The sequence below is a fragment of the Carcharodon carcharias genome, chromosome 21 (genome assembly GCF_017639515.1).
Source record: "Carcharodon carcharias isolate sCarCar2 chromosome 21, sCarCar2.pri, whole genome shotgun sequence".
NCBI lineage: Eukaryota > Metazoa > Chordata > Chondrichthyes > Lamniformes > Lamnidae > Carcharodon > Carcharodon carcharias.
Genome location: NC_054487.1, coordinates 84,688,716 through 84,715,122, shown reverse-complemented (window position 1 = coordinate 84,715,122; position 26,407 = coordinate 84,688,716). Strand labels below are relative to the sequence as shown.

Below are 26,407 nucleotides of genomic sequence, written 5' to 3'. Positions count from 1 at the left end.
CCAACGGTTGGACGGGCAGTGAAAAATTCTAGTCGATTAATTCGTTAAGGGCCTTAATAGGCAGCTTAATTGTAGGTGGGTGCGTCACCGACTCCTGCACTCGCCCGCCGATTGATATATCGCGTGAGTGCGCGATGATGTCGGGACACTCGCCAGACGTCATCGCGCGTCATTTTACTCTCATTCGGATCGGGCGCTCACCCACCCGACGAGAGAGAAATCCTGCCCTGTGTGTTTTTAACAGAACAAATCCCATTTCGTGTGGTAGTTACAGCTCGCGTTCTGTAACGCTGTCTTCAAGAGTCACCGCACTTGGGGGCTTTTTCACATCACGCCTGACCTAAGAAGCTTTTCTGTTAAAGTGACCAGCTGCCCCAGTAGCTTTTAGTTATAAGGTTATGAAAAAATTGCAGCTGTTCTTTCTGATTTGGAGAACCCGGTATGTTCCCTCACGAATGCTGTTTAAACGTGCAAGAGAGAGAAAGACGTATGTCTGCAAAATTATCTTAAGTTATTGGTGCTGAACAAAATCTGCAAAATGTACACGCTGATGTTTTTATTTATTTTTAAAAAAATTTATTGTAATGCAAAGAAAAAGCAGGGCTGAATCAGTTAGTTTTCCTCCTTAATCCCTCAGATAATCAATTGTTATTGACTGAGGATTGTGTTATTATCACTCCAGTGCTTGGAAGTGCAGATGAGAAATTGTCTTCAAAGCAATCAACTAACAAGGCAAAATGATTTGGTCTTTACACAGACCTTTGCCCTCCCACGAAGGACTGTTGACGGTCCAGTCGAGCTACAAGTACAAGTCTGTTGCTGCACTGCAGCACAATGGATTCAGAGTTGGAGGCTCCACTACCCCTCAAAGTCTAACCACATCACCCTGCAGAGATTTTGATTTTGATTTTAAAATTTGCTTTTGAGCATATTGGAAGTTGGTTGCTAATGTTTGTGTTTTGTCTTTCTTGCAACAATTAATTTCCTGCATTCAAGCCTATAGAGAACGCACCAGTCATTTTAATTTTGCTGCTAAGCTTTCAGATTCATTTGCACTGTCTTAATGTTATTGTGTTATTTATAATAGTTTATGTAAAGATTCAGATGTTTGGAAGAATCGATTTAAGTTTAGCTAAATTTAGAAGTTAACGGCATATTTTTTGTACTTGAGATTTTAATGTATTTTACAGCATGCACTTAAAGGGTTGAAATTAGAAAGATGATAAAAGAAAAATCTATTTTTAAATCCTTTTTTATATTGGATTACAGCTACGCTACCCTAGATTCTTAACATAGTCCAAGACCACTTACTGAAAGTGCTAACAATTATGTTACGATCTCCCAGCTACAAAAGCAGAATTAAAGTGTGTGTGACTGCAATGTGTAAATATTGCTTCAGTTCTGAGGGTGAGATGTTTTGGAGGGGAGATTATTACTTCACTACTTTGAGGTGTGCCTAACCACAAGATGGATGAAGCGGCATGGTGTTCGGAGTCAGTGTTTGAGACAGGGAGCAGAGCCCTTGCTCGCTCGCATCCCGTGTTTCAGCGTAATTATTATTTGGAAATCATGAACATGCTGCTCACCCCGTGGCCTGGGATTTCCTGGCCTGGATTTTTAGCCCCGATGGGGTTGGGAGCCGAGGCAGACGTGTGCTGAATTTCATGTCACCGGCCTATGTCCCTGAGCCCCAGCTCCTTTCCACGCTTGGGCTGTTTTCCCAGGATGGGATGGGGAGGGGGGCATTCTGGGAACAACAGACTACCCACCCACACGCACAGATAACTGATGAAGGCCTATAGAAGCGTATTATCAGAGGCCGACCGGGATTTCCCAATTGGTCTCCATACAGGTCCCTGCAGCCAGTGAGGGACAGTAAAACTGCTCGGAAGTGACCTCCAAGCAGCAGACTGAGTGACCAGCACTCCTGGCAGGCTTAGGGGCACCCTCACAACCTGTGGGTTCAGCAGCCACACACACACACACACCCCCCAGCACACACACACCCCAGCACACACACACACACACACACACACACATACCCCAGCACACACACACACACACACACACCCCAGCACACACACACCCCAGCACACACACACACACACACACACCCCAGCACACACACACCCCAGCACACACACACACACACACACACACACCAGCACACACACACACACACACACACACACACACACACACACACACACACACACACCCCAGCACACACACACACACACCCCAGCACACACACACACACACACACACACCCCAGCACACACACACACACACCCCAGCACACACACACACACACCCCAGCACACACACCCCAGCACACACACACACACACCCCCCAGCAGACACACACACACACACACACACCCCAGCACACAGACACACACACACCCCAGCACACACACACACACACACACACACACACCCCAGCACACACACAGACACACACACACACCCCAGCACACACACACACACACACACACACACCCCAGCACACACACACACATACACACACACACACCCCAGCGTGCACACACACACACACACACATACACACACACACACTCCATTTTGAAGCACCCTCTTAATTTACCTGTTTTGACATCCTGCTGCCACTTCCAGTGGAGGCCTCCTGTTGGCTTCAAGAGCCCACCCTAATTAGACCATAAGCACGCCCTCTGGTCACGAATGGTCCAAATCACAGGTGAGCGACTAGTCCCCACACAGGGCGACCTGAATTCGAACCTGATGGTGAGGCCCTGAAACCCACAGGAAAATTCTGCCCATTTTGTATTGGCTGCCAGGGACAGGTGCAAATCAAACGCTAAAAGGTTGTGGCATTTTGGGCATCAGTGAGTGATGTGGGGAAGGACAATGCAGCCAGATATCCGGTCTTTTGCAATTTTTTATCGATCTTCCTTCCAACCGAACAGTTGTCTGATAGAATAATGCCCCCCTCCCCGTAACATACAGAGCTAGGGGACAGAGAGTTCTGATCTCTGATAGAATAATGCCCACCTCCCCCTAACTTACAGAGCGAGGGGATTGTAGTAATTATGGTCTTATTTAGTCTGTAATATACCTTTAAGAATAATACTTATTAAGGAAGATCACATGACCTCAGCAGTCAGTCAGAGACAGAGTTTGAGTTGAAAGCGCTCGTGTAGTTGCTGTTGAATATGTTGTAAATAAACCAAGTGTTTCCACCCAACAAGTGTCTACAGATGAACTCTATCAATAGTATTGTAGCAACTCAGCACCCTTACAACAAACTGGTGATGAGGATAAAACAGGATTGAACAGAAGAAATCAAGTTAGAACAAAATTGGCACTGGGCCTCGCCCAGTGATTGTAAGTAGCAAGCTCCGTTAGAATTGAAGAAGTTATCCTCTCTCAAAATGCCACAGTTTTGGAGAATTGATCCTTTTGAACTAGCCACAGATGATTGGTTTCATTACATAGAGTGCCTCACGTACTTTTTTCAAGCAAACTAGGTTATGGGGGATGAGAAGAGGCGAGCGATCCTCTTAAGCACTTGTAGGACTAAAATCCAGAGCTTGATTCAAAGTTTGATGGCACCCAATGCCCAGATTTGAAAAATTTTGATGAATTGGTGGACCTCGTGAAGGGTCATTTTCAACTAAAGCCCTCAGTCATGATGCAGAGGTTCAGGTTGAATTCACGAAATAGAGCCCGGGTGAGACAATTGCATGCAATGTGGCAAATTTGAAGCAGCTAATTGAACATTGTGAGTTGAGCACAACTCTCAATGACATGCTCATAGGTTGTTTAGTGTGTGGTGTGAAAGAGGACTCTATTCAGAAAAGACTATTGCCCAAAGGGAATCTGGATTTCAGCGCTAGAGATAACGTTGGTCATGGAAAGCGCAGTAAGAGATTCAAAAGCAATACAGGGGGGCGCAAAATGGCACCATCCACACATCGGGCAGGAAACCTCAGCTGAAAAGGGCATGAAAAAGTGAGACTCGGCTGAGAAGCGGGAAACAGCCCCTGCTAGCTGAAGAATAAAGAAAAATAACTTAGCAGCAAAATTGAAGAATAAATTTAATAGAGGTGGAAAGAAGCAGTTCTTTTAGCAACTGGCAATTTAAAAAAATCGAATGCTATTGTTGTCACAGAAATGGGCATATGATGAGGCAGCGGAAGGAAAGATTCAAGCAGGCTTCTAAACAAAAGAAGAAGAAATCTACAATGTAGAAGAGCAAATTCAGACATTTACCTAAAAACAAAAAAACTGCGGATGCTGGAAATCCAAAACAAAAACAGAATTACCTGGAAAAACTCAGCATGTGTGGCAGCATCGGCGGAGAAGAAAAGAGTTGACGTTTCGAGTCCTCATGACCCTTCGACAGAACAGAGTTCTGTCGAAGGGTCATGAGGACTCGAAACGTCAACTCTTTTCTTCTCCGCCGATGCTGCCAGACCTGCTGAGTTTTTCCAGGTAATTCTGTTTTTGTTTCAGACATTTACCTGCTGTCTTACCTGAACGTTGGAAAGACAGAACCAATATTTGTCACAGTGAAAGTAAATGGCAAAACTGTTAGAATGGAAGTGGACATGAGAGCTTCCACTACAGTAATTGGGGAACATACCTTCAGGTATCTGAATAATCAATTAGGAAAAAAACAGCTGCCAGGCTAAAAACATATACAGGTGAAGACATTCAAGTAAAAGGCATAAGCAGAGTAACTGTCCATTCTGGAAGCCAATCGGCAAAGTTACCAGTGTTGATATTGAGAGCAGAGGACCAAGCCTTCTAGAGCGAAATTGGCTAAGGGAATTCAACCTTGATTGGCCACTGAGATTTCAAAAGGAAGCTGGAAGTGTTCCTGTTTTGAAAAAAGAAGTGTGTAAGGACTCAACAACCTGAAGAAATGTAGCTGTCTTAAGCCAAAACCTGGAAGAACAACAGAAAGAACTTGAAGAGACCCTGCTTGAGTTTGAGATGAGGTGAGAAATCTCCAAAGGGAAAAGGAAAACCTGTTAAAAGACCTTCACACACAACAACTTGCCCTCAAGTCAGAGTTTGTACCTCTGGTAAAGTATAAAGAGAAACAGAAAGAATTCAGCACTTCCCTGAACAAACTGAAGAACGAGTTGGCAGAGAAGACACAACAAAGCTCAATTTTTCAGGAGGCAGCAAACAAATACAAAAAAGAGGCGGAAGAGCTGAAGAATCAGCTAAAAGAGGCTTTGGAAAAAAAGGCACAGAATTTTCCAAGATGCAGACGAATAATGAAATTTTGGGAGACTCAGCTACTGAGCTCAGACAAGTTGAGCTTGCATCTGAGAGAAGTCTGGCCAATAGTGAAGTCAAAAAGAAAGCCAAGATTAAAGTCTGCACTAGAAAGAAGATAAAGAAACACTAATAGGGCTTTAATCCTGGCAGCGTACGAATACGCTTTCATACACCAGGCCTGGCAATCAAATCGCAAACACCAATGCTCTTAGTCATTTGCCTTTACAAGAAAATGATGAGCACGTCCCAGTTCCACAGGAACTTGTTTTACTGTTAAATTTCTTAGACTCCTCACCGGTATGTGCTAGACAGATCAGAGACAGGACAAGTTGGGACCCAGACCTATCTCAAATACGAGAATAAGTGCTACAGGGTTGGACACAGGAGCCTGCACCTGGTTAAATGAAACCGTACTTCAACAGAAGACATGAAATAATCAGCCAGATGGTATTTTGTTATGGGGAGCATGAATGATAGTTCCTCCAAAGGGAAGGCAGCCACTTTCAGTTGAACTACACAGTGCCCACCCAGGAATTTCCCGAATGAAGACCATAGCACGCAACTATCTATGGTGGCCTGGGATGGATGGTGAAATAGAGGGTTTAGTAAAGCACTGTGTGCAATGTCAGCAACTGCAAAAGTTGCCAGTGACAGCTCCATTAGACCCATGGGAGTGGCCAGATAGACCCTGAGTGCTGTTACATGTTGACTACTTTGGATCTTTCCTGGGAACATTGTTTCTGCCCATTGTCAATGCTCATTCAAAATGATTGGATGTATATGAGATGAAGTCACCAACGTCAGCCGCTACAATTGAGAAACTACATCAGAGTTTTGCCATTCACAGACTACAAGAAGTAGTTGTTTCTGATAACGGCTTGGGCACTTGCGAGTGCTGAGTTTCAAGGGTTTATCAGTCTCAATGGTACATTCATGTAAAATCTTCACCGTACCACCCTTCCTCAAACGGACTGGCTGAAAGGGTGGTTCAAATGTTCAAGACAAGCATGAAAAAGCTAACTGGAGATACCTTGGCAACCAAGTTAGCACACTTTCTTTTTCATTACACGACCACCTCTCACACAACAACAGATGCCACACCTGCGGAGTTATTGTTGAAACGCTGTCTCAGGACAAGATTGAGCTTAATAATGCTGTATTTAGAGGGGAAGGTAGAAAGGAGTCAGGGAAGCCAGAAAACTAGACATGACTGGCATAGTCGCGAAAGGAAATTTACTGTGGGTGAGACGGTGTACATGAAGAATTTCAGGGAAGGACCAAAGTGGTTACCAGGTGAAATAAGTGTAGTGACTGGACCTCTATCTTACCACATGGAGGTGGAAGGCCATAATTGTGGTTTTATTTAGTGTGTAATGTAACTTTAAGAATAATACTAATCCAGAAATGTGTGGACCATTTAAGGAAGAGAGAGACAAATCACCAAAATAATCACCAATGATCAAAACCAGGTCTGCATTTCTTATTGAGGACACTCAACCCAGGACAGACATGTCTCATGTTCCTGTAAGAGTTGAGGATACAGAACTGCAAGTGCCCACCAAAGCACCTGATGTTCAGGCAACTCCAGGAAAGGAGGTTCCTGATAAAGAATCTGAAGTTGTGGAGCTGCAACATTTCACACCTACCAGGAAACCACCTGAAAGACTGAACTTGTAAATTCCTTACCCAGTGTAAATATTATGTTGTCTTGAAAAATATGTACTTGTAAATATATATAAGGGGGAGGAATATAGTAATTATGGTGTTATTTAGTGTGTAATGTACCTTTACGAATAATACTTGTTAAGGAAGATTACATGACATGTAGTAAACAATAGGAGAATAGCGTGGATGACCTCAGCAGTCAGTGTAGAAATAGAATTGGAGTTGAAAGCACACGTATAGTTGCTGCTGAGTATGCTGTAAATAAACTAAGTGTTTCCATCCAAGAAGTGTCTACAGGTCAACTCTACCATTAATATTACAACTCAGTCACCTTTACAACAGTGATGCAGAGCTCTGATCTCTGATAGAATAATGCCCACCTCCCCCTAACTTACAGAGCCTCATACATGAGTTTCCTGCCTTTGGTTCATTTTACAAGAACAGAGGTTCCCTGTGATTTTTATGTAAATACACAAAACCCGTTCATCATAAGTTATTTTTGTATGTTAACCAGTTCTGTTTTTAGAAATACAGGAGCTACTGTGGAACAAAAGGATAAGGCATTTGAATGTAGATACATGTCTGGTAATCTGAAGAATTTGAAAGTGAAGAGATCTTAGATGAGATTTTAATTGTTCATTGAAATTACCCCAAGATGTAATACTATATGAATGGCAGTCAAATAGTAGGATGCGTTTTACTCAAAGATGAATTGGTTTTATTTAAGAACATAAGAAATAGGAGCAGGATTAGACCATACAACCTATTAAGCCTGCTCTGCGGCTTAGTATGATCATAGCTGATTCACAAGAATGGTTCCATGGATGAGGAACTTAGAACCATAGAAAAGTTTTGGTACAGAAAGAGGCCATTCAGCCCATCTGTGCCAGTCAAAAAAGAAAGAAGGAAACTAGCCGCTCATTTTAATCCCATTTTCCAGCACCTGGTCCGTAGTCTTTCAAGTTACAGCACCTCAGATGCAGATCCAGGTACCTTTTAAATGAGTTGAGAGTTTCACTTTCAACCACCAACTTAGGCAGAGAATTCCTGACGCCCACCACCCCCTGGTGATAAAGTTTTTCCTCATGTCCCCTCGAATTCTTCTACCAATCACCTTAAATCTGTGCGCCCCCCCCCCCCCCCCCCCCCCCCCCCCCCCCCCCCCCCAGTAATTAACCCTCAGCTAGGGGAATCTTCACTTATGAAGATAGATTAGAGAGGTTGGGACTGCTTTCCTTGAAGAGAAGGCTGAGAGAAGGTTTGGTGGAGGTGACCAACATCATGAGAGGTCTGGACAGAGTAGATAGGGAGAGACTGTTCCCATTGGTGGAAGGATCGAGAGCCAGAGAGCACAAATTTGAGGTGATTGGCAAAGGAACCAAAGGTAACATGAGGAAAAATGTTTTCATGCAGCGAGTGGTTAGGATCTGAAATGAACTGCCTGAGGGAGTGGTGCAGGCAGGTTTACTTGTGGTTTTCAAAGGGCATTGGAAATTATCTGATGAGAAAGGAAGTGTAGGGCTCCAGAGAAAAGGCAGGGGAGTGGGATTAGCTGAGTTGCTCTCATGGGGAGCTAGTGCGGATGGAATGGGCCAAATGTGTTGGAACCATTCTGTGAGCAATTTGTTATCCTGTTCCAATAACTCAGATATCTCTCTTCATGAAACTCTAAAAGTTTTGATTTTCCAGTTTATTTCATTCAATACAAGCTAGGGAATCATTTGTACTCGTTATGAAGTATAATATTTGTAGGATTTAGCAATTTTTTTTAAATGGTCCAACATTTTTATGACTTCAAACCAAATCATAGGATTCACTATTCTTAGTGGACAGGAAGCCCCCATCAGTCCAGCCAGATGTGTTTGAGTAGTTTCTTTACGAGCTCCCTCTTTGCTGAGATATTTTGAGAGTATTATTTACTCAACAAGAGGCTGAGTGACTAAACTTGATTGTGTGGGAGCTTTTCACTCATTTGCTAGAGCGTCGCTCCTCCAGTAGATGCCCGATGCTGACACACTTCATTCTGCTGCGATTGGCTGACTGCAGCTACTGCTCGAGAATACTAAAATCTTCATGCAGCTATATAGCTCATGGTCCAAATGTGCGGAAACCAGCCTCGGTGAACACGCTGCAGAGTGACACATTGAGTGACTCGAATAGCCAGCATCAGTCAAGTAGACCTAGCAGATCTTCAGCAGCGCTTGACACCAGTCTGAACCTCCAGTGATGAATGACCCCCTTTTTGTTGTTGTCTGCTAATGCCAGTCATGTGATTTACTGAGTTTTGCTCGGGTATCTTGTGTTTTTGCATCCTTCTGAATGGGCTGGACAATTGCTGTGCGTTCGTTTCGGATGCTGGTTAGACTCTGCCCGCAACAGATAAATGTCAATGGTCGATGCAGTTTTGAGTGGACGTTCATGCTTCTATTGGTAGGTGCTGAGATATTTGTAGTCATTGTGTTAGACTTCAGTGGCAGATTGCTGCATGCTATAGTTCAGTGACCTTCAGGCTCAGCAAGGACGAAATAAAATTGTGGTCATTTAAAAAAAAATTATGCTAAACCTTCACAATCTTAAATTGTATCTAATGGTTTTAAACGAGCTGCAACATCCATTGAATGTTGCAGGAAGCTTCGGCTGCACTTAGGATGTTTTGTACTTTGCTTGTCCTTGGCGAGGAGTAGATTGGATATTTAATTGTTGCCCCCCCACCCCCTCACACTCAGTCTATAGGTGCGAAGAATTGTCTGTAACGTTGCGGCTGTGGATCCGGGAATGTTGTAAGGGTTGTCGTGAGAGGCTCCAGTCCGCTTTTGTTTCAGCGGATGTGCTGTGTACATACTGAAAGTTGCGGGTCTGGGTTATCGTGTGAAGACACATATCTGAATGACACTGCAGAACGAGCCTGTGGACAACAGCTGAACATCCGAGAGGTAGCTGGAGCAGTGAACAGCTCACTGACTACCTGGGCTTTGCACTGTTTAAAAACATGTGTGATGTTTAAATGCTAATCAGGGTAATCTTCCTTGCAATGAGCTGTGATGGTATTTGTCTCTGAATTGAGTGCAGGCTGACGTTAATAAAATGTTAACCGAATGCTGACCTTGTGGAAGGAAAGCTGTCTATTATATACGCAGTTGGTTGGATTTTGTAACACGTCCCAAGACCCTTTAACTGAACTGGATCTGTTTGGGGGTTTGTGTAATAAAAAAAAAATTGTGGGAGAAAAAACTGTAGAGTACCTCCTGTTCTTCAGCATCTACTGCAGGGCATTCCTGTGGCACATATAAACAAGATATTGTGACAGAATTATTAGGCTGAGACACTGCAGTTCTCATTCGTGTCTGGGACACCCATCGGGAAGTAGAATATTTGTGACTTATACAGTTGGGGAGGGGGGGTGGGTGGAGAGAGAAAAAAGTTCCACATTTATTTAACATTATCCCAGAATCATCTTTTCAAAAATCTCTCTCTCTCTCCTTTGTAAGGACAAGTTTGTTTCCCACAAGGGGTTATTGACCGAGCGCAATAATATTAACTGATAATGAGATCACTTTTTTTTAAAAAAAAATAATGCTGGAGCATATTAAACGACTGCATTAAACCTCTTTGTTTTTGAAGAGAGGCATGAATTAACCCGCCCAAATTGTTTTTGGATCAGCTGCGGTCCAGCAGGCTAAGATAAAAGCAAAAATACTGCAGATGCTGGAAATCTGAAACAAAACCACAAAATGCCAGACGAGCTCAGCAGGTCTGGCAGCGTCGGTGGAAAGAGAGAAGCAGAGTTAACGTTCCGGGTGGGTAGGACCCTGCTGTGGTAGGGCAGGCATTCAGTTCCACGCTGCTCGTCCTGTCGGTCAGGATGAGGAATTGTGCGAGACTTGACTGGAGTTTTCCTTCTACAAAAATATTAATAATGTTGGATGGAATTTTGTAGGTTTCGTGCTGCATCAGTCCTAGGGTTATAGTTTGCAGTATGCAGAATCGTGGATGGCTGCAACCTAAAGGAGTCCATTTGGCACGTTTGTAACCGACACAATACAGCTTTTCACGGCCACTGATGTGAAGAAATTTGGCTTTATTTTCATTGAACTCTTGCAGGCTACTCGAGGGCGATAGCACGATGCAGAATAATTAGGAAAATGATTGGCAGAAGGTGTGTGTCTGTCTTTGTTTTGCTAGGGCTGGTTAAGTATGTAGAGTGAGGGGGTGAGGTGGGGGGGGGGAGGCTGGTAATCTGGAGAGACTTGTGTATTTTTATATTTTGTAGAAAACTGGAATGTGTTTTGTTTTTGAAAAAAATAGCATATCCTAACACGTACCTTTCCAAAAGGGATTAATGCAACCAACTGATGCAGTCATAGTTTCATTACACTTTCTGGGAGCTGTAAAATATAAAATTATTACTAAAGGGTCCATAAGAAATCATTTCCTTCAAGAGATTGAGCAGGCTGGAGCTATTCACTCCGGGTAAGAGGAGACCTATAGAGGCCTTTGACATGACGAAGGATTCATTGGGGGTCCCATCCACTGTCTTAAACACTCTCACTCCCTCCAGCATGAGCACGCAGTGGCAATAATAGGCTGCTTCAGCAGCATTTCCAAGCCTGTAACCTTTTACCATCTAGAAGGACAAGGGCAGCAGTTTCTCTTCCTCTTCCGCACCCCCCCCCCCTCCCCCTCCCCTTTCCTGACTTGGAAATATATCGCCGTTCCTTCACTGGGTCAAAATCCTGGAGCTCCCTCCCTAACAGCACTGTGAGTGTACCTACACCACATGGACTGCAGCGGCTCAAGAAGGCAGCTCATCACCACCACCTTGAGGGCAATGAATGTTATCCTGGCCAGTTACACACACCCCACTCCATGAATGATTTTTAAATTGCAGAGAAACTGTATCCACTTGAGTGAGTCTTGGAGCATCCATTGGAGTTTAGAAGATTGAGAGATGATCTTTTAAAAACATACGGTTCTGTGGGGACTTGACAGGGTGGATGCTGAAAGGATGTTTCCCCTTGTGGGAGAGACTAGAACTAGGGGACACAGTTTTAAAATAAGGGGTCTCCCACTTAAGATGGCGATGAAGGGAATTTTTTGTGGGTCATTGGTCTGTGGAATTCTGTCCCCTAGGGAATAGTGGTGGCTCGGTGATTGTATATAATTAAGGCTAAGTTAGATAAAGCCTTGATTGACAAGGGAGTCAAAGGGTTTAGTGGTTAGGCAGGAAAGTGGAGTTGAAGCCACAAATCAGCCACGATCTTATCGAGGAGCCAGATGGCCTTCTCATTCGTATGAGCCCGAAACAAGGTGATAAATGAGTCACTAACAGATCAAATAAATAATTTTGGGAGGCATTTGAGTGGTGAGAGTGAAACTTGCTGCTATGTGGACTGGTTGATGCAAAACATTTAAGGGGAGGCCTGGTGCATACATGAGGGAGGAGGGATTAACAAGAGCAGAACGCGAATCATGGGAATGCTTTGATTCCACATAGATCAGATGGGACGAATGGCCAGTGTGCTATAGGTTCTATGCACCTGTTTTACTGTGTGCTAATTGCTTTGAAGCTTTTTTTTAAAAAAAAAACTGCATTGGGTCTGTTCTTGGCTGCAGAGTAAGTTACAGCTCGTGTGCATATTAACATTAAGCTGTTAACATGTATTCCTGCATATTGCACATTTGCCAGTTTATTTAGTGATTCTATCTTTGATCATCTCATTTGGTCTATTGGTTGTGGTACAGCCTCTAAAATGAGGGGGTAGAAAAGAGACACTTAACCCAATCAGCTGATTATTAGATGACATAGAAGCAGAAAGGCCAGGTCCGTGGATCATGAGGTGGACTTGGTTGTTACGAGTCTACAGCCCAGTGATTCTTTTTAATATTCATAACTGCAATTGAGCCTCTGCAGCCCTCTATTAGTAAGCATAGCCTGGGAGAAGGTTCAGCACAACCTTCCCAAGTAACAATGTCTGTATAATCTGCTGAGGAAAGCCTTGGGGTGATGAGGGTGATGCAGCTAATTTAATCTGAGAAGCTGGATGCAGGTGCTGTGGGACCTCCCCTCCTTCTCACTGTTAACTGTGAGGAGCATCTTGCCAACATGCTGTTTTTCTGCTATCTCTAATTTTTAAGTCTATTGATGGAATCTAACAGTACAAATACATTGTAATCCAATTATACCTCATTGCTGATGAGCATTACTAATGTAGATTCTCGCTCTTGCTCTCTCCAAACACTGTATGACTTCTTGTGTACCACTCTTGTCCCTTGAGTCTGAAGGTTGTGGCGTCACTCGAGTGACTTGAGCACAGAGTCAGGGCTGACACTCCCAGTGCAACACTGAGGGTTTGCCACACTGTTGGAGGTCTTGTCTTTCAGATAAGGCAAATTGAGGCCCTGTCTGGCTCCTTGGGTGGGTATAAATGATCCCAAGGCACTGCTTCCCAGGAAACAGGGGCTTTCTCTCTGGTGTTCTGGCCAGTATTTATCCCTTAACTGACAGGACTAAATCGTACTATCTGTTTCTTTATCTCTCTGCTGATTGTGTGCAAATGAGTTACTGTGTTTGTTATATTATAGCAGTAACTATACTTCAGAAATTATCCCAGAAGGAAAAAGCAGTTTGGACCAGTATTCTTCTTTCCCAGTTTTTACTAATGTTCCATTTTAATGTATACAAACCAGTTTGGACCAGTAATCTTATTTCTCAGTTTTTACTGGGTTTTTTTTTCTCCTCCTGGGATTTCATTGGCTGGAAGGCAACTTGAGGTACCCTGAGATTGTAAAAGGAGCTACAAAAATGCAAGTTTTTGTTTAGTATGGAGTCCAAGAATGCTTAATGCATTCATTTCTGTAATCAGCACCTATCTATTACATCTGCTTATGAGTCTCTGCCAGAGTTAGGAATGAGAAGGGGGAGAGCTCAGAGCAGCTGTGTTCACCTCGGACAGTGTCTTGGCCAATGTTTATCCCTCGATCAGATTTTGGTCATTGTTCACCATTATTGCTGTTTGTGGGAGCTTGTTCTACACACAACTGGCTGCCTCATTTCCTATATTTTAACAGTGGCTACAATTTTTTAAAAAAAGTACTTCATTGGCTGTAAAATGCTTTGAATCTGGTTGTGAAAAGTGCTATATAAATGCAAGTCTCTTTATGGACCCCTAAATCTCCCCCTCTCCCTCCACACTTCTCGCCATTTAGCTAATATTTGATCAAACATCGTTTTAGTTCAAAGTGGATAACTTCCCCTCGCTTGAACTCTGTTTTCCCCACACTTTTGCTTATTCACATCACCTGTCACTGTCCCTTAGCAACATGTTCTTCCTATCTCCATTACTTGCTGTGCTGTTTAATGAGGTTGCATTTGAAATTTCACTGATATTTCTGGAATTGAATTCAATAAATCTCCCAGCTTGTGGGCTGGTTCCTGAGAAATGACCCACTATGGTTCCGGATTGTTGTACGAACCTGGCTAGGCTGTTTTCTTTCAGGAACGCGAACATGTTATTCCTACAAGTAACCCCAGCCCCAAGAAGCGGCTGACTCTCTCGAGCAAATCACTCGATTTGTACATTTCAATTTCAAGTGAATTTCCATCGGCTTTAAGATTTTGGGGGAAACCCATTATTATTTCTTAGTGTGTTTACCTGCTCGCTACTGGCATCTGTGAGCTGTGCAAAGGGATCTGATCTGAAGCGTAAAGCCAGATCCTCTTAAAATTCAGCCTTGAGATTTTAATTTTCATGTTTCCTAAACTTGCAGTTTGTTGGGGGAAGCTGAGTTGTGAGTTGCCTCTGCTTTGTCTATTTTACCAGGTAGTTACGAGGTTGACAGGTCAACTAAGCATGAGTGCAAAACCCACTTGTATCTCCCCCCACCCCCTCAATTTTTTTTTTAAATTCACCCTGTCTGACCTTGAGTGAAGTATAGCAGCAACATTGAGGTCAACAATAGCACAAAGCCATTGCTGCCCCACTGGCCACTTCCAGTTGAAAGTGGGGGGGAGGGGTGCAGGTGGTTAAATTGGCGTTCAAAACAGGGGTTAGAAAATAGCATTAATTCATTTGAGGGGAGGCAGTGGCACAGTGGTATTGTCACTGGACTAGTATTCCAGAAACCCAGGGTAATGCTTTGTGGGCCAGGGTTCAAATCCCACCACGGCAGATGGTGAAATTTTGAATTCGATTTTAAAAAGGAAAAAATCTGGAATTAAAAAATCTGACCGAAACCATTGCTGATTTTGTCATAAAAATCCATCTGATTCACTAAGGTCCTTTTAGGGAAGGAAACCTGCCATTCTTACCTGGTCTGGCCTACCTGTGACTCCAGACCCACAGCAATGTGGTTGACTCTGAAGAAAGGCTTTTAGGGATGAGCAATAAATGCTGGTCTAGCCAGAGACCCCTCGCATCCCATGAATGAATAATTAAAAAAAGATAATGGTGTTCTGATTTGTGTTTAACGTCACCTTGGCTTTTAAAATCTCTCCACTTAAAAATAAAGTTGGACAAATTTGTGAAACTGATCATAGTGCGTAATAAACAGTTTTGTTGCATTTAATTTTTTGGAAAGGAATTTCTACCTCCCAGGCTTCAAACAAGAAACAGAAGACAGATCTGTTCTAAAAGAACTGTTCTATTTAAATATTTTAACTTTTTTGTCTGAAATAACATTTATTTTGATCCATTACACGGCTGTGGCTGTGCTCTCACATCAGTCAATAATGCTTTTGCTTTTTATGTTTGCAGCCAGCTGATCTGAATATTAGCCAAAGCTTGAAATGATTAAAGTCTCACTCTCTATTTCCATTACAGCGCAGGATGCCTGTGATCTGGGTAGAGTCTGCCTGTGTACCAGTGGAAAGGAGCTGGGTTTTTGGTTGGGGGTTGAGACCTTTCTTTGGTTAGAACACTGCACTGATGAGCTAAGCACATGCTTAGTTTGTAGTTCTGTTTTTGCCCTTTTTTAGTTTGGGCAGAACTGCTTTACTGACATCTTGTTTTCTTTCTTCCCAGTTCCAGACCTCCTGCTCTTTCAGGATTGTTTTTCCTTCTGAGGCTTTTTTTTAATGGTACTCTCGCAACCTCCAGCTGTAAAACACCCCAGAACTCTACCCCTCTGGCTCTGCTCTTCAGTGCATCTCCCTTTCCTTTTGCCCCACCACTGGCGACTGTTTCATCTGCTGTCTAGACCCTTGATCTGGAATTCTGTCCCCTTTCCTATTCCACCTCTGGCTGGGCTTTTGGTCACTCTCCAAATATATCCTCTTTTGACTTGGCATCCAATTTTCTGATTACTCTTTTTATGAAGCTTTTTGGTCTTTAGCCTTGTTTAAGAGTGAGTGGCATGGATAGATGAGCCTTTTTCCTTTTTGTTTTCCAGTTGGGTCACTTAATCATCGTGGAAATCGTATACTAATATCCTGAACATTGTAGGAAAGATTGATCCAGAATCAGGGTGATGCCTTGTTGTAATACACTCTCTCTTATTTTGATCAGTTTTTTTTTGTATGAACCTATTTGAGAAGGTGAAAGAGGAATAGGGGAGCACATGGTATGACGCTAGCAGTTGTTGACTTGTATTATTGAAAAGAGACTTGCCTTGCTCTAGTGTGTTTCAGAACCTCAGGACTTTAGGTAGGGAGTTACACGCAGCAAAAGAGAAAGGCAGGATTTGGTGTCTCCAATCCCTGCTTGACCATACCAAACAGGATTGAGCTCCATTGTAAACTAGACCAACCTTCTCCAAAACATTTAGCTGTGACCAGGATGTGAGGTCATCTGCAAAAAAAAAAAGTTAACCCTATACTGGTGGGTTGACACCCTCTCTTAAAGCCCTCTGCTCATTCAGGAATGATTAAACTACCTCGTAGCTGGAGGTGGCATTAGGTTTCGATGAACCGAATAACATTTGACCTAACCCTGGTTTGGATAGAGCTGTCAAGTTTAGATAAAAGCAAAAAAACTGTGGATGCTGGAAATCCAAAACAAAAATAAAAAATACCTGGAAAAACTCAGCAGGTCTGACAGCATCTGCGGAGAGGAACATTCGTGTCTGTATGACTCTTCAACAGAAGGAAAAATAGAAAAGGAGGGAAATATAAGCTGGTTTAAGGAGGGGTTTGGGACAAGTAGAGCTGGATAGAGGGCCAGTGATAGGTGGAGATAACCAAAAGATGTCACAGACAAAAGGACAAAACCACCTTCAACACCTCCTTGTCTGCGACATCTTTTGGTTATCTCCACCTATCACTGGCCCTCTATCCAGCTCTACCTGTCCCACCACAGCCCCCCACCCCCTTAAACCAGCTTATGTTTCACCCCTTTTCTATTTTTACTTAGTTCTGTTGAAGAGTCATACGGACTCGAAACTTTAACTGTGCTCCTCCCTGCAGATGCTGTCAGACCTGCTGAGTTTTTCCAGATATTTCTGTTTCTGTCAAGTTTAGAGTTGGTTTACTGCAACTGGACACAGTCATGTCTTTTGTTGCTGCTTTCAGCACCAAAGTTAATGAACCAGGAAAGATGGTGACCATTGATTAGTTTGAACAGCTCCAGCCTGCCTTCTGAGAGAACTGCAGCAGTAAATGATTGTGTTTGCCGCTGCTACGTAAGCTGTGACTGACTAACCTTGCAAAGCATTGGTCATTAACTGAACATTAAACTGGCATTCCACTACTGTGCAACTGAAGGGTTATTGTGCTATTTGTGAAAACTGGGTTGGGATTCTTATTAGTATAGCAGTTAAATAAGAATAGTTATATCCTCCTGTCCCATGTAGCCATTTCAGGATCCACCAATTTGAACAAAGCTGTAAAGATAGTTCTATTTTTTTTTTAAAAAAAGCATATTTCACAAAAGTTATCACTAACAGCTGTGGCTCAGTGAGTAAAACACTCACCTCTTGAGCAAGAAGGTTTGGGCTTCAAGTCCCACTGCAAAGACTTGTAGTAATCTGATGTGTAATCTACCTTTTTAGAAGAATCTATAATGGAAGATCACATGATCTTAGTATCCAATAGCAGAGTAGCACAGGCTACCTAAGTAGTCTAGAATCAGAGTGTAATGTAGAGACAGAGTTTGAGTTGTAAGTACATGAGTGTAACTGCTGAGTTCCTTTGTAAATAAAGTCTTCTACATAAGAACCATCTGATAACTTACTGTCTATGGTACCAACTGGGCCTTCCTGAAACAAGCGTGCAACCTGGATCTTTTAGTCCAACTAAGCTAAGGAGCAGGGCCAACAAGACTGAGCACAAAAAAAAATTAGGTCCACTCAGTGTTTTACTAGAGAGGGAGTGCTGCACTGTTGGGTGTGCCATCTTCTGGTTGAGATGTTAAACGGAGGCCCCATCTGCTCTCTTGGGTGGATGTAAAAGATCACACTGCTTTTTTTGGAAGAGCAGAGAGGTTTCTGTTGTATTAGAGGTGATGGATAAATGCAAGTGGTTGTTGTCAGCAGTCTGTATCCTGGCAAATATTTACTCCTTGGCTAAAATCACCTAAAAACAGATCATTATCATATTGCTGTTTGTGGGATCTTAGTGTGCACAAATTAGCTGTTAGGCTTCTGGCATGATGACAATGGCTACATTTGTAAAGTACTTGGGGATAAGTTCCAAATATCTGCAACTGCACAGAAAATGAAAAACACTTTTTTTGTGGAATATTAAATATTTAAATAAGAATTTAATTGACTTTATTCTAAAAGCATCATGACACTGAGCTATTGAGTGATCAAATATTAGTTAAATGGTGCACTTTTAAAATAAAGAAATTAAGAAAATGTGTAAAATGACACAGCTCAACAACTTATTTACATGGCATCATTTGACAAAATAAAATGTCCCAAGGTGCTTCGCAGGAGCATTATAAAACAAAATTTGACACTGAGAGACATGAGAGATTAGGTCAGATGACCAAAAGTTTGATCGAAGAGTAACGTCTCAAGATGGAGAAGTGAGGTGGTGAAGCTAGAGCCTTGGCAGCTGAAGGCACAGCCACCAATGGCGGGGTGATTTTAAATTGGGGATGCTGAAGAGGCCAGAATTAGAGGAGCAGATACGAGGGCTGTGGTCTAGAGGAGATTAGAGATAGGGAGGGATGAGACCATGGAGGGATTTGAAACAAAGATGAGCATTTTGACATAGAGGTGTTGCTTGACTGGGAACCCGTGTAGGTCAGTGAACATGGTTGTGGGGAATGGGACTTGGTGCGAGTTGTGACATAGGCAGCAATAGATGGCCTCCAGTTTCTGGAGGGTAGAATGTAGATGGTCAGCCAGGCAAAGACCATTTGGCCCACAGTGCCTATGCTGGCTCTTTGAAAGAGTAACCCAATTAGTCCCACTCCTCTTGCTCTTTCCCTCATAGCCCTGCACATTTTTCCCCAATTCTTTTTAGAACGTTATTGTAGAATCTGCTTTCACTGCCCTTTCAAGCAGCACATTCAGGATCATTCGAGCTCTCTTTTTAAAGAAACAAATTCTCTTTGTTTCCACCAATGGGTCTTTTGCCATTACCTTTTAAACCTGTGTTGTCTTTGCAGCTGACCCTCCTACCACTGGAAATATTTTTAAATTTGCTTGATAAACATGCTTCATGATGACCTTATGAATCATAGGCTACTGTTCTTTTACTCAATCTTCAGGAACAAATTCGTAACACTAAAATCTGATCATTATTCAAGCTCTCTTACCCACATACCTGGCGGAGTTCACATTGTCAATCTGAAGTGTGAAATAAATCCTCGCTAAAAGCACTGATACGTATAGTGAATTAAATGTTTCACTTCAGTTAGGATACTGGTTGTTCACAATATGCTGAAGTTGTAATCCTCCCACATTTTGCCTCTTTATTCTGATTAAGTATCATTATTTTATACCTACAAATAATACTGAGAATGACAACTTTATTTAGGAAGCTTGCTGTGTACAAATTGGCTGCTGCATGTCTCACATCACAAGTGATTACAACCAATGAAGTATCTTTGAAATGTAAAGTGCATTAGGATATCCTGAGGTTGTGAAAGGCGCTTTATAAATGCAAGCCTTTTCCTTTACCAGAAATGCTTAGCACACCCAGCACTCACTCCTGTAATACCAATTTCCAAGTTTCTGATAATGAGGAAAGTGAGCAAGACCATAATGCGGTTCTGCAGAGACTCAACAAATGAGTATATGGGCTGTGTAGTTCACATAAAAGTGGTGTGCTTTGAAACAAAGCAGAGTGTCTGCAGACTCCCATCAATCATTGCAAAATGGGAAGGCAGTGGTATAAACCAACTATCAAAATCCATAAATCTCAAAGAGAGACTGTGTGCTTTGATCACAATGTTGCTTACCACTCTGTCGTTTCTGTTTTTTACTCTGAAAGGTGTGGTTGGAATATAGTTTGGTTTTTTTAATTGATTTTTACTTTAGCAATTCGCTTTTCTCCTCTTCATCTCTCTCCTTCTCTCGCTCTTTTTGCATTCCTGCACCTCCCTCTTTTCCCTTTTAACAGCATTACAAAGACACGTGTATGGAGTAATAAAGACACATCTGAACTAATGAAGCACAATTTGCTCTTGAAGCATCAATACAAAATTATTGCCAATTTGTGCATAAACACTCCTCCACGGGGAGTTGTGTGGAAGGAGTGCTGCATTGCCATCGTTGTCTAATGATCCTGCTTTTCTTACCCGGCTGTAAAAGATTCAGCTTGAAGAGTGAAGGTGGGATCCAAAACACAATTACTGCCTGTTCATCACATCGGGCTGCCTCGATAGGACCTTGCTGTGAAAATTAGCTGCTGCATTTACCCAATATTTAAATGAGCTTTAAAAATAATCTGTTGTATGTGAGGCACACTTTGCTATTCAAATACAAGTTTGTTCTTTCACACCAGATGCCTATTCTGAACAATTATTAAATTCACATTATTTGGTGTGCAGTCCCATTGCATTGCGGAACAAGAAGGCTGAGTGCATCAAAATAGCTCTCGCCATGGGAAGTGAAGTATGTATTGTCAATCAATTGTACATCCCACCAAGTGTAATGAATTGCTGATCATCCTTGGTGTAATTTATTTTAGCTCTCTACCCTTTCATTTTGTTCTAGTCATATTCCCTGCTGGTCAGATGAATACCAGCACTTTCCTAACAGCTTGATGTCAGGCTCACTGACTTGCAATTCCCTGTTTTCACACTCCCTCTTGAATGGTCGTGTTGTATTTGCTACCCTCCAATCCACTGGGACTGTTCCAGAATCTAGGGAACTTTGGAAGATTGCAATCAGTGCATCCACCTCTTCCCTGGGACTTAGCTCATCAGGTCCAGAGAATTTGTTGGGTTTTTTTTAGTACCATTAATTTCTTCATTGTTTTTTCTTTACTGTAAGCTCGTCTCATTTAAACTCCTTCCCTATTATTTATAGAATTTTGAATGTTTTGTACTGTGAAGGCAGGCACAACTTTTCATTTAATGTCTCTGCTATTCCCTTATTTTCCCCATTATAATTGCTCCTGTCTCCACTTCTAAGGGAGTCACCTTTTACTTTCACTACTCTCCACTTTTACATATTTGTAGAAGTTTTTGCAATCTGTTTTTATTTCTGGTTAGTGTTTTATTTTTATTCATGGGATGTGGGCATTGCTGGCTGGGCCAGCGTTTATTGCCCTTGAGAAGGTGGTGGTGAGCTGCTTTCTTGAACCGCTGCAGTCCATGTGGTGTAGGTACACCCACACAGTGCTGTTAGGGAGGGAGTTCCAGGATTTTGACCCAGCAACGGTGAAGGGATGGTGATATATTTCCAAGTCAGGATGGTGAGTGGCTTGGAGGGGAACTTCCAGCTGGTGGTGTTTCTGTGTGTCGGCAGCCCCTGTCCTTCTAGATGGTAATGATCGTGGGTTTGGAAGGTGCCGTCTAAGGAGCCTTGGTGAGTGCCTGCAGTGCATCTTGTGGATCGGTGGTGAAGGAAGTGGATGTATTGCCAGTCTAGCAGTCTGCTTTGTCCTGGATGGTGTCAAGCTTCTTGTGTTGACGCTGCTCTCATCCAGGCAAGTGTATAACATTCTATCACACTCTTGTAGATGGCGGACAGGCTTTGGAAAGTCAGGAGGTGAGTTATTCACCACAGGATTCCTAGCTTCTGGACTCAAGTTTACTCTTATTCTACATTTTCCTCTACTATTCTTTTCTTTTTTGCTGATATCTGCTTCTGGCTTATTTACGTTCCCTCTTTACTTAAGTGCATTACCCTAGTTTTGGGCTTATGTACGTCACAAACTATGAAATTGATCACATTATGATCACTCTTTCTCAGAAGGTCCCTTACTACAAAATTAATTAACCCTGTCTCATGACACACCAAGATCTAAAATAGCCTCTGCCCTGGTTGGTTCCATGATGTATTGCTCGAGGAAACCATCTTGAATGTATTTCATGAGTTCATCCTCCAAACCAATTTCCTCAATTTGATTTGTCCAGCCCATAAGAAGATTTAAAGTCACCCAATAAGCTTATATTCTTTCTTGATTAATACTCTGCCCAACAGTATAACTACTGTTGTGGGGCCTATAAACTACTCCCACAGCATTTGCTACACTTCTTATCTCCATCCATACTGAATCTATTTCTTGCTCTTTCAAGTCGAGATGTTTCCTCGCTACTGTTTTTGTCATTCTTTTTGTTATCAGTACTGCTGCCACCCCACTCCTTTTCCATTTTGTCTGTCTTATCAAGATGTCAAGTTTCCCAACTTTGATTGCCATGTAGCCTCATCTCTGTAATCACTACCAGATCAAACTGTTTATCTGTGTGCAATTAATTCACCTATCTTGTTGCAAATGCTTTGCTCATTCCGATAGAATCACCCTTATGCTATTTTTTGTTTATTTTGACCTTTTTTATTTACTGATATGCCAAAACATTTTGCCCCTGCCTGTCATGTACTGTTTATCATTACTCAAAATACTACACTGCTCTGTGGCCTCAAACCTTTTTTCTCTTCAGATTTATTAATTTATTTTTTCTTCTCATGAAACTCCTTCCCCCATTCCCACAACTGGGGACTCACTTTTCTTGATGGGGAAAGACTGAAGTCTGTTAATCTTCTACAACAAAGAGCTGTAGTTGATTCAATGTTTTGGTTTACTTCTCATCCTACCCAGCATAGACAGTGATTTTGATTTTCTGATTCTGTTTGCTGTGAGGTTTTCATGATCTGTACCTCCTGGGAAATTCCAATCTCAAATTACTCTTGCCTGGTTCTGTTGCATTGAGCAAGTGCTGGCTTGCTTGCTATGTTTTTGTTTTGACATTGGTTGGTGCCCAGCAGACAGTGCCTACCTGGACAGACCAACACTGGCAGAAGGAGACCTCAATTATGTCAGGTGACCCAGCCTTGCCAGGAAGCCGCCTTGTGGGGCTGGATTAGAATGGGAGGGAGGTGATGTTTCGGCTGCGCTGAGCCCTGCCAGACCCCTTGGGAGTAACTGCTCAGTTCTGTGCAGTGCGCCTCAGGAGAGATAGAATGGTCTTGAGCGTGTGCAGTGCAGATGCACCAGGGTGACACTGGGGGCTAAAAGTGGGAAATAATTTGCATCAGACTTGACTTGCACTCTCTCTTGAGTTTAGATTGAGGGGTGATCTGATTGCAGTGATTTAAGATGATTAAAGGATGTAATAGGATAGATAGAGAAAATATTCCCTGTCATGGGAGAATAAGGGGACATATCTTAGTTTCGAATTAGTTCACTCGAGTCAAAATCAGGAAGTCACTTCTCCCCAGGAAGCCCATGGGAAATTTGGAACCTTCTCTCAGAATGGCTGCTGAGGACCTATTGGTGCTTTCATCCTCGAGCCTGGTGGATCTTTGGGTAAGGGTTTGAGGGATATGGAGTGGAAATATTGATCTGATTGGCTGAACAGACTCAAGAGGTTTAATTATCTCCCCCTGTTCCAGTGCTCATATGTGTTTAACCCAATGCGCTAATGTTGCCAAAGAGTCCTTGCGTCAATAATAACGGGCACCTTGTTGCTCCCCAAAGTGGTGCCCGCATTCACGCAGAGTATAACCCATGGCCTCTATTCCTGGTATTCATTTGGGAAATTCCCAGTTGATGCTTGGCTTCCTAATATTCTCTAATCTTCTCCTGTGTGGCACTTGGCTTCAGACTGCAATGATATAACTTCAGCAGTTGCCTCTCATTAGCTGTAATTCGGAGGAATCTGGATCTGGTTGGAAGAAATCCTGCCATGTTGATTGTGTCCCCTCTTTTGGACTTTGTGGTCTTTGCAACGGGCACAAACCTGGCAGGATATTGTACGATAAGGGTCTGGCACATGGTAGGGTTAATGTGCGACTGGGTATAGTACTGCCCACAGTGTTGTAAGAAGACACAAGGCCCAGACCTAGGATCAGTGTGGTGTCTAGACCTAAGCATGGAGACAACTCCTATCTTGTACCCTTTACTGTACATGTGTAAATAATTCTAGTAGTTAATAAAGAATTAGTTAACCTACAAAGACTACAGAGACTTCTTTAAGACATACTGTTCTGTAACCAATGCCCTCCCTTAGGCTCTCATCTCCTGGTGGGTGTTCTCCCAGGAGTGGAATTTTGGGTTTGTTTCTAGATTCCTTAATTCATATCCTTCCTACGATTCCCTCTGATTTCTCAAATAGTCTTCCCATCTCCAAACTCAACTCTGAAATCCTCCTCTTTGTTGCCTAAGCCAGAATTATGCCTTATTATGTACAGGACCACTTTCACTAATGGTAGGCTGATAGCAGTACAAGAGGTGGAACACTCCCTTTTTGTGAGTAATTATTGAAATTAAGCCTTTCTCCCTGTAGAAGGGAGTGGGTGGAAACACTAAACAAAAAGTAAAAATCACGTCAGATTCTATAGTTTATATGTATTTTGCAACCGAATCAAGCAGTGACTGGATCCTGTTTTAAACATGCTTATTTTAGTGAAAACGCCTCTCACTGCTGATTGGTGTCAGCCATGACTCAATGGGTAGCACTCGCTTCTCTGACTCAGAAGATTGTGGGTTTAAGTTCCACTCTAGGTAATCCAGGCACGCTTCAGTGCTGTACTGTTAGAGGGTGCCATCTTTTGGATGAGATATTTTGGCCCATCTGCCCCATTGGGTGGATGGGTGATGATGGTAACGTCACTAGGCTAGCAACCCAGAGGCTCAGGCTATGGGACATGGGTCAAATCCCACTATGGCAGCTGATGGAATTCAAATTTAACTAATAAATCTAATTATAAAGCTAGCCTCAGGAATGGTGACCATGCCAAGTATTAGCATAAGAACCCATCTGGTTAAGTAATGTCCTTTTTAGGTAAGGAAATCTGCTGACCTTACCTGGTCTGGCCTACATGTGACTCCAGACCCACAGCAATGTGGTTGACTCTTAACTGCCCCCTGAAATGGCCTAGCAAGACACTCAATTCAAGGGCCGTTAGGGATGGGCAACAGTTGCTGGCCTTGCCAGTGATGCCTACATCCCATGAAAGAATAAGGAAGAGAGGCTCTATTTTGAAGGGCAGGGATGCTCCTCATGGCCAATATTTATCCCTCAATCAACACCTAAAATCTGGTCATTATCACATTGCTGTGGGAGCCTGCTGTGTGCATATTGACTGGCACGTTTTCCTTCATTACAGCAATGGTTATGCTTCCAAAAAAACGTACTTCATTGGTTTTAAAGTGCTTTAGAACCAGTTGAGGTTATAAAAGATGCTATAGGAATGCAAAGCTTTCTTTCCTCTTCTTTGTGAACAGAAGTGTTCAATGATCATTTGGAGGGAGTGCAACACAAGTTGACTAGATTAATTCCTGGGATGGCGAGGGGACTGTCTAATGAGGAAAGATTGACTAGATTGGGCCCATCTTTTGGCATTGAGAAGAATGAGAGGCGATCTCATTGAAACATTAAAAATTCCTGAGGGGGGGTGCTTGGCAGGGTACATGCTGCAAGGTTTCTTCACCCGGGTGAAGAGTCTGGAACACTGCATCGGCCCCAGGATAGGGAGATGACATTTAGGACAGATGAGAAATTCCTTCAGTTGAGGGTTGTGAACCTTTGGAATTGTCCACCCAGAGGTATTTGAGGTTGGGATTGATACATTTTGGGGATCTTGAGGGCATGTGGAGTGGGCAAAGGGCAAGAAAGTGGAGTTGAAGCTGAAGCTCTTGTTATGATCAGTTGAATGGCAGAACAGGCTCACAAAGCCATGTGGCCCTACTCCTCCCACATGGCATCTGTTTTCCAGCAGATGATTTTGAAAGTAGATATTCCATTTCCAAAATAAAAGGACATAATTGACTCCGTGCTGGACCTTTTGAATGTTTACTTTGTGTTGATTTTGATCCAAACTGTAATTACCACAAACGTTGCCTCTTGCTTCAAAGCCAGTCATTTATCACTGACTTAGACGCCAGTCTGGACCATCAATGCTTCTGCAGAAT

General features: G+C 42.7%; 1 protein-coding gene across 1 annotated transcript in view; it reads left to right on the top strand.

The window, feature by feature from the left end:
* LOC121293083 (anoctamin-4) overlaps positions 1-26,407 on the top strand; it is a 170,415-nt gene that overhangs the window by 15,645 nt on the left and 128,363 nt on the right. The window contains exon 3 of the mRNA XM_041215679.1: positions 5,639-5,647. Coding sequence (XP_041071613.1) covers positions 5,639-5,647 — 9 coding nt within the window. The remainder of the gene's footprint in view (positions 1-5,638; positions 5,648-26,407) is intronic.